Source organism: Enhydra lutris, unplaced genomic scaffold (assembly GCF_002288905.1).
Source record: "Enhydra lutris kenyoni isolate GAN:26980312 unplaced genomic scaffold, ASM228890v2 scaffoldscaffold20, whole genome shotgun sequence".
NCBI lineage: Eukaryota > Metazoa > Chordata > Mammalia > Carnivora > Mustelidae > Enhydra > Enhydra lutris.
In genome coordinates this window covers 33,636,414-33,645,339 of record NW_019154104.1, presented here as the reverse complement: position 1 = coordinate 33,645,339, position 8,926 = coordinate 33,636,414, and the positions used below count along the sequence as shown (strand labels likewise).

The following is an 8,926-nucleotide window of genomic DNA, read 5'->3' as shown; positions in this document are numbered from 1 at the left end:
GCACGGGCAGTGCTGGCCTCGGCTGCTGGGCCCAGAGGGTGGGTCCCTGGTGTCTCCCGCTCCAAACGGCCACACGAGGCCTCGCAGGAGTGCACGCGGGGAGCGGGGCCGGCGGCAGCGCACGCTGGGAGGGCCCCCCATCGCGGCCTCCCCGAGTGGACGCTCAGCCTTTCCGGGGGTTCCGGGACACACAGGCCTGCAGGACATGCCCGCAGTGCGAGGGTGAGGCCCAGCCCAGACCACCACAGCTGCACACACGTCGCTGGTGCGTCAACAGTGCACGCCGCCCCAAAGGACCAGCATCCGATGCCACTCCGTGGTCCCCACAGCCGTGGTGACACCCACAGATCCATGACACAGTCCACCCCAGCTGCACCAGACACAGCCGTCTTCCGGGGCCGCCGGCCAACCGCACGGTGGGCCCAGCCTGCCCACAGTCCCCGCCGGTCCTCCCTGGACTCACCACCCAACTGCAGCCCCAGTAAGAGACCCAGCGGCAGGACACGGGCTCGGGAAGGTGTGTGAGGACGATGCGGGAGGCCCCCTGCCAGCAGGACGCCCAGGGCGGGCCGGGGGACTCTCGGCCCTGCACACTCTCCCCCAGCCCACTCCTCCAGGCAGTGGGACACTGGGAACAAGGGAACGTGCCACAAGGACCCCTGCATCCACGTCCAGGCACGTGGCCACGCAGGCTGTGGCTTCTCGTGCCCAAAGCAGCCACGACCCTTTCCTCGCAGGGCTGCCTTGGGGACAGCAGTGATGGCGCCCGGCGCCCCCTCCCTTCCTGGGGCATCCCGGTGACCACCACGGTGTGTGCGGCACAGCGAGTCAGCCGTGGCATCGGGGGAGCGAGCACACGAGAGGCCATGGAGAGGAGCCCACTGCGTCCACGGCACAGGGCTCACCTGGACTCCAACGTTGCTGACACACTTCCCAAGAACACACAGAGAAAGGGGAATTTCCAGGGCTGCGGAGGCCCCCGGGGGTTCCCACCCCGTTTTTAGCCAGGGCACTGAGGCAGAGCTCCACTCTGGACGCAAAAATATCAGCCATGGTTACTGATGGTTCACCTCAGCCGTCCGGGAGCCTGTCCCGAGAGCTGTGGACAGCCAGGACGGGCTCCTGGGGTACCACAGCCACGGGCCCGGCTACAGCAGGGGCGGGCTGCACGGACCACTGCCCGGCCAGCAGGGACAGCGCCTCCTGGTCACTGTTCGTCTCCCAGGTGTCTGTTCCCTGCACAGGCACACAGGGGAGCAAGAGAATGCCCAGCACTGACCCGCGGAAGACAAGGGCCAAGAACCTCAGACACGACAGGGCTAGGCCAGCGCCCAAGGCCAAGAGGGTGGAGGACTGCGCAGAGGGCACGGACAGGGCCCTGAGCATGGATTTGTTTGTGGCCAAGCAAGGCAGTGACCGCAGCCCAGGGTCAGGGAAAGCACCCGCAAGCCGCCCCTGTGCTGGACTGGATGGCAGGCGGCACCGGCCACGTCCTCAGGTGTGTGAACAGGGTAGCGTGAGGCAGCGTCGACAAGGAGAGCCAGGCTGCTGGGCCGGGCCCAGTGCCGCTTGAGGGGAAGGAGCTCTGTGGAAGGGGTTGGCCCACCCCGGGCCCTGCTGGGCCAGCGGGTCTCTCTGGGCTCCGCCGAGCTGTGCTGCCTGCATGGACTGAGTCGGGCCAGACTGGGCCGATCTTACGGGACCAAGTGGGCTGAGGGAAGCTGGGTAGAGTTAAGCCGGACGAGCTTGCTGGACAGGGCAGGGTGGGCCCCGCGGGCCCCGCGTAGGACAGGCTTCCGCAGCCTGGGTGCTCGTAGCTGAGCCGGGCACTCCTGAGCCATGTGACCTGAGCTGAGCTGAGTGGACGGAGCCAGGGAGACCCGGGTCAGGTGAAAAGTCCACCTTGGCGGGGACCATCCTGGGCTGGGCTGAGCGGGACGGTCAGAGCGTGGGCAGGCAGGTCTAATGGAGCAGATCTGAGGCAGCCTGGGAGGACAGTCCTGGGTCAGCTCCCCTTGGCTCACCCAGCTGAACCAGGCCAAGCTAAACTGTGGCACACATACCATCGTTGAGCTGAGCTGAGTCAGAAAATCCTGGGCCCCTGACCAGGGACCAGCGAGACGAGCCTGGGAAACAAAGGGGCTACCTGGCCTGAAGGAGTTGAGCCTGTTTGACGTGGGCAGGGCTGCCGCGGCTGCGCTGGGCTGAGCTGGGCAGAGCTGGACTCTACTGGGCTGAGCTGGGTTGAGCTGAGCTGAACTGATCTGTACTGGGCTGAACTGGGCTAGGTTGAGTCGAGCTGGGCTGGGCTGGGCTGGGCTGTACTGAGCAAAACTGGGCTGCGCTGGGCTGTGCTGGGCTGGGCAGAGCTGGACTCTACTGGGCTGAGCTGGGTTGAGCTGAGCTCAGCTGGTCTAGGTTGAGGTGAGTTGAGCTGCACTGGGTGGGACTGAGTAGTGCTGACTTGGGCTGAGCTAAACAGGGTTGGGATGAACTGGGCTGGGCTGGGCTGGGCTGAGGTGGTCTGAGCTGGGCTAAAGAGGGCTGAGCTGAACCGGGCTGTGTGAGCTGGGCTGGGTTGGGCTGGGCTGTACTGGGCTAAACTGGGCTGACATGGGCTGCACTAGGCTGGGCTGGGCTGGACTGTGCTGAGGTGAGCCGGGCTAGACAGGGTGGGCTTGAACTGTGCTGATCTGGGCTGCACTGAGCTGGGCTGGGCTGGGCTGGGCTGGGCTGGGCTGGGCTGGGCTGGGCTGAATTGGATTTGGTTGTGCCAAGCAGAACTGGGCTGAACTGGGATCAACTGGGCTGAGCTGAGTTGACTTGAGCTGAACTGAGCTGGGCTGAGCTGGGCTGAGGTGGGCTGACCTGGGCTGAGCTGGGCTGAGGTGGGTTGAGCTGGGCTGAGCTGGGCTGACCTGGGCTGAGCTGGGTTGAGCTTTGAGCTGAGCTGAAATGGGCAGAACTGGGCTGATCTGGGTTTGGCTGAGCTGAGCTGGTCTGTACTGGGCTGAACTGGGCTAGATTGAGTTGAGCTGGGCTGGACTTGGCTGTACTGGGCTGATCTGAGCAGAGCTGGGCTGAACTGGGCTGGACTGGGCTGAGGGGATCCAGGCTAGACAGGGTTGGCTTGAACTGTGCTAATCTGGGCTGGGCTGGGCTGGGCTGGGCTGGGCTGAGGTGGGCTCCCTGAGTCATGAAGTCATGAGTCATGACTCCCTGAGTCATGTCTCCCTGGAGACATGAAGTCCCCAGCCTTGTAGGCCCAGTGGCTGGGGTCGTGGGATTCTCATGATCGCAGCCAAGCAGGGGTCGAGCCCGGCCAGCAGGCTGAGCTGAGCTGAGCTGAATGAATTTGGTTGAACTCCAGTGAGTTGTCTGGCTTGAAATGGAATATCCTGGGCTGACCTGGGCCAGGCTAGACCAAGGTGGGCCCCTGGACCTTGGCTCTTCGGACCTGGGCCAAGCTAGTGAGGCTGGACATGGTACCGGTTTGTCTCTCTGGCCTCAGAGGTGCCCACACAAGGCCATGGGACTGGTCTCCCTGGACAGGAGGGCAGAGGGGAGCTGAGAGGCAGGGCCAGCATGGGCTGGGGTCTGGGCTCCAGGGCCAGGGGAGCGCAGGTAAACCCAGGTCACCGACGGGGAGAGGACTGCTCTGGGGTCTTCTCCCCATGAATGGGGTCCCTGGTCAGGGTCCCTGGAAGCTCCACAGGGCCAGTAGGGACCAGAGAGGCCTGGCTGGCCAGGGGCAGAGGGGTCACACACCCGTATGCCCCAAGAACCCCACATTCTTGCCTCTCAGGGCTGAGGGCAGCCACTGCTTCCGACAGGAGCACAATGGCTCATCAGAGGGTGTTTCCAGCAGAATCAGGGAATGAGAGCCCAAACGAGCATCTGCCCCCAAGGCTGGAGGAGGGACGTGAGAGCCCCCCATGTCTGCCCCACGCATCTCCTTCTCAGACCCCTCCCCCAGGGGCCTGGGAGCGGGAGGCCCCGGGTCAGCAGTGGGCCCGGCCCGCGACGGGGGTGCCCAGGTGTGAGCTGACGCCAGCCCCGTCTCACAGCCACCAGCCGGGGCCTGTCCGTGTTCCCCCTGACCCCCTGCTGCAAAGGCATGGCCGGTGCCACCGCGGTGAGTCTGGGCTGCCTGGTCACGGGCTACCTCCCGATGCCGGTGACTGTGACCTGGGACACGGGGTCCCTAAACAAGAGTGTTGCCACCGTCCCCACCACCTTCGACCAGACCTCCGGCCTCCACAACGCCATCAGCCAGGTGACCTCCTGGGGCGAGTGGGCCAAACACACGTTCACCTGCAGCGTGGCTCTCGAGGCGTCCCCCGCCATCAACAAGACCTTCAGCGGTGAGCTGGGCGCTGGGGTAGGAGGGACGGGCCGGGGGGAGCGATGGGTGGGCTCCCACGCCACCCTGCCTGGTCCTGCTGGGCGTGCGTGGGGCCGGGCCGGCAGGCGAGCTCCGTGGGCGCGGGTAGGCCGACGCCACGCCGCCTCTGCACCCCCAGCCTGTGCCATGAACTTCAGCCCGCCCTCCGTGAAGCTCTTCCACTCCTCCTGCAACCCGCTGGGCGACACCCACACCACCATCCAGCTCCTGTGTCTCATCTCCGGCTACGTCCCAGGGGACATGGAGGTCATCTGGCTGGTGGACGGGCAGAGGGTCACAAACATGTTCTCCTACACTGCACCCGGCACACAGGAGGGCAACGTGACCTCCACCCACAGTGAGCTCAACATCACCCAGGGCGAGTGGGTGTCCCAGAAAACCTACACCTGCCGGGTCAGCTACCAGGGCTTCAACTTTGAGGACCACGCGCTCAAGTGCACAGGTACGGGCGTCCCGCCCGTCGACACCCAGACCCGCGGGGCTCCGGCGGGAGGGTCGCAGCCCGCCCTCACGCAGCCCCTCCCTCGCACAGCAGAGTCCGACCCCCGCGGCGTGAGCAGCTACCTGAGCCCGCCCAGCCCTCTGGACCTGTACGTCCACAAGTCGCCCAAGATCACCTGCCTGGTGGTGGACCTGGCCAGCACGGAGGGCATGAGCCTGACCTGGTCCCGGGAGAGTGGGGAACCCGTGCACCCAGACGGACAGAAGGAGGAGACTCAGTTCAATGGAACGGTCAGCGTCACGTCCACCCTGCCAGTGGACACACAGGACTGGATCGAGGGCGAGACCTACCACTGCACGGTGAACCACCCGGACCTGCCCAAGAGAATCGTGCGCTCCATTGCCAAGACCCGCGGTGAGCCCCAGGCCCAGGGGAGGGGGCAGGCCTCCCCCCCAGGAGCCTGGGCTGACCCCGCACCTGCCCGCAGGCCAGCGAGCGGCCCCGGAGGTCTATGTGTTCCTGCCCCCAGAGGAGGACAAGGGGACCACGGACAGGGTCACCCTCACGTGCCTGATCCAGAACTTCTTTCCCGAGGACATCTCGGTGCAATGGCTTCGAAACGACAGGCCCGTCCAGCCGGGCCAGCAGGCCACCACGCGGCCCCACGCGGTCCCGGGTGCCAGGCGCGCCTTCTTCGTCTTCAGCCGCCTGGAGGTCAGCCGGGGGGACTGGGAGGAGCGGAACAGCTTCGCCTGCCAAGTAGTGCACGAGGCCCTGCCCGAGTCGCGAGTCGTCAAGAAAACGGTCTCCAAAACCCCGGGTAAATGATGTGCCCTCCCCCGCCGGCCTCCCCACACCCCAGGCGCCTGTGGCCAGGACAGGGGAGGGGGCCGGCCAGACCCTCCCTCCCTCCTTGTCAATAAACACCGTAGTGTCCGCTCAGAGCCCTGAGCGCACCCGTTCTTGGGGGCGGGCAGGGCTGCGAGCCGGGAGGTCTCGGCACAGAGGCAGGGGCCCCGGGACAGGGGACGGGAGGGGTGCGGCAGGGCTGCGGGCTGGCTCGGCCCACTGTCACCACCCAAGTCACGGGGCCCTCCCTGCCACCCCGCTGGTGGTTGTGCCCTCTCAGAGGAGCCCGAAGCGCTGGGGGTCCCTGGGAAGGGACCCCACACCCCAGCAAGCCCGCGGCCCCTCCCTCTCCTGGAGGACCCAGAGCTCTCCGCCTCCAACCGCCTGCTCCCCAGTCTCCGGTCCGCCCTCTGGACACACACAGGCCCTCTGTGCAGAAATGGGCCACGTCAGACCCCGACGCTGGCACCCGCAGGCAGAAACCCCAGAAGGCCCCCACCCGTCCCCTGGCTATCACCTCCCTCATACACGCGGACCTGGCCGGCCCCCGACCCCACACTGGGGCCTGAGCCAAGCCTCTTCCCACAACTCACCTCCAACCGCTCTGCCCTGCCCGTGTGGCCAGCCAGGACGGGGTCAGCACCTGGACCCCATCGTGCTCGGCCTCACGCCACCCGGACTGCCCCGGGGAGGCCCCCAGCCTCACGCGAGGTCACACCCACCCCAGCCGCCCGTCCGCCACAGCAAGTCCCAGGGCAGCTCCACCATCACCACCCGCAGCGAGCACCCGGGAGCTTGCACGCAGCCCCCACGGCCTGCTCCTCACCCAGGCCCCTCCCTCGCCCTTCTTCCCTGTCACACGTGGGCCAGTAGACCCAAGACAGCCATGGAGAGGGCTCCCTCCTCCACCGGGGACCCTCCTCCATGGCCCCGGCCCCCCAGTCCCCCCTCAGCCAGTGGACGAATGGATTCACACAGGCCAAAGGTTGGAGTGTGGACTCCGTCTCCTCTTCCGCCGACCCGCACCCCAGGACAGGCTGCAGGCCCCATCCCAGGGCGGGAGGATGAAGGGGTCAGAGCCGGGGTCCAAGCCCAGCCCCGTCATTCACCAAACCTGTGTGCAGGCCTCACGCAGCCCCAGACCCGACGTCCCCCCGCCCCGCGCTCGCACACACGCACACGTGCACACACCACGTCTGTCTGAAGAGCGGCACACACCTGACCCGCGTTCAGAACACACAAGGTGGGAGGCACTGGGCTCCTTCACCCCATATGGGAGCCCCAGACCATGTAGAGGCCATCACTCTCCAGCATGGAGGCCCACTGTGCAGAGAAAATGGGACCATGGCAGGAGGAACCAGGGGACAGCAGTGGCCCCGGGATAGGGCCAGGGGGCAGCTCCAGGCACCTCAGGCCTCAACAAGGTGCACATGGCCTGGCCAGCCCCTCTGAGCACCCACAGCATGGATTCCCGGGGCCACCCCGGGTCCTGCAAGCTCAGCTGCTGAGGTCCTCAGGCTGCCACGAGTAAAACTGAGTGGGGATGGGGCTGGGAGGCCAGGCAGGGGGTCCACAGGCCATGCAGGGACAGCACAGCTGCTGGGTGCCTGGGCCAGGGCTGGGGATGTGGACCGAGAGAGGGCAGGTCACCCCATACCTGCAAAGCCATGGGGCTTCAGACCCCCGGGCCTCCAGGGGCAGCTCCGAGCGGTCTGGACGAGGCCAGGGCGCCACTGCTGTCTCCCCTCCTCGGGGCGGGGGGCCAAGCCTGCCGTCCCCCACCGGCCCATGCTGAGGCTGGACCAGAGAGGGCTGACTGGCCCGTGCCTGCAGAGCTGGAGCTCCAGGAGCTGTGTGCAGAGTCCGCCGAGAGTGCGGAGCTGGACGAGCTGTGGGCCAGCCTGCTCGCCTTCGTCACCCTCTTCCTGCTCTGCGTCAGCTACGGTGCCGCCGTCACCCTGCTCAAGGTTGGAGCCCGGGGCCCCCCCAGCCCGGGCGTGGGAGGCCCGGGGAGGGAGCGCTCCCGGCAGAGCCATCCTCACGCGTGCCCTCCCCCCAGGTGAAGTGGGTCCTGGCCGCCGTCCTGCAGGAGAAGCCACAGGCCGTCCGAGACTACGCCAACGTCGCGCGGCCGGCCCACTAGGCGCACACACAGCGCAGCGAGGCCGCGCTTTCCCTCCCCAGGCTGGAGGCGGTCTGCTTGCTGGCAGCGGGAGGACGAGAGCATGCATGCCCCCAGAGCGGCCAGAGCCAGACGCGCAAGGCCAGCACACAGACATCCAGAAACTTCCAGCTGGGCTCCAAGGTCCGAGGCACCCAGGGGACCAACCATAGCCAGACGCCAGGCCCCTTGGGCACAAGCCCTTCCCACAGAGTGACCTGAGCTGGGCCTAGGTATGGAGCCCTGGGCTCCTCCCTGGTCCTGGGGTCAGGGCTGCTCCTGTTCTCATGGAGAAGTCCCCAGAGCGCAAGGAGCGTAAAGCCCGCAGCCCACTCGCCACGCAGCATCTAGACCCGAACCCAGGATGCAGAGTCCAAGTCCAGGGCACGACCTCCGCTCCCAGACTCAGGCCCACCTCCCTGGCACCGGGTCCCCGTGCCCACCCCTATGCCCAGCCCCAGCCCCTGCCCAGCCTTCCCACTGGCCACTGGCAGCCCCTGGCATGCGCAGGACAGAGAAGAGCTCCTGGGGAGAAGCCGCGGGCCTGCTAAGGGCTGCGTGCAGGACTCCGGGGGGGAGGAGGGCTCTCCCAGCTCAAGGAGCTCCCCACGGGTCCCGCCTCAACCAGCAACTCCCAACCCGTCCACCCAGGCCTCACCTCGCCTCTCGCTCCACCTTGGCAACCCCGTTGCCTCCCTTTTGAGTTTCACAGTAAAGTTCCTTCTTACACATCCCACGCCACCTGAGTGCGCTTTGGGAGAGGCGTCTCCTGACCTAAGGGGGTGGGAGGCAGACCCCGAGGGTGTGGCCAAGGGGCCAGAGGGAAGGGAGCAGGGGCCAGCTCAGGGCCAGAAGCCCCCGGTGAGCAGCCAGCTGTTCGCTGCTAGCGTACCTTCGACACCCCCTGAGACACTGAGCTCAGTCCGGTCACATCTGCTCTGCTCATCTCCAGTCAAGACTCCCTGCCCCTTCCCTTGCTGATGTAAAACCCACAGCATCCCCTGGGCAAACCCGAAGCAGCTTCTTCCGGGGTCAGTGCAGGAGAGCACAGAAACGCAGCTGCACACAC

General features: G+C 66.7%; 1 gene segment (V, D, J or C); it reads left to right on the top strand.

The window, feature by feature from the left end:
- The first annotated feature begins 1,051 nt into the window (after nt 1-1,051).
- LOC111148504 lies at nt 1,052-7,839 on the top strand. The segment is given in 7 exon segments: nt 1,052-1,498; nt 4,055-4,364; nt 4,524-4,847; nt 4,941-5,261; nt 5,335-5,667; nt 7,530-7,663; nt 7,756-7,839. Coding segments are annotated over 7 exon segments (1,953 nt in total).
- The last annotated feature ends 1,087 nt before the right edge of the window (nt 7,840-8,926 follow it).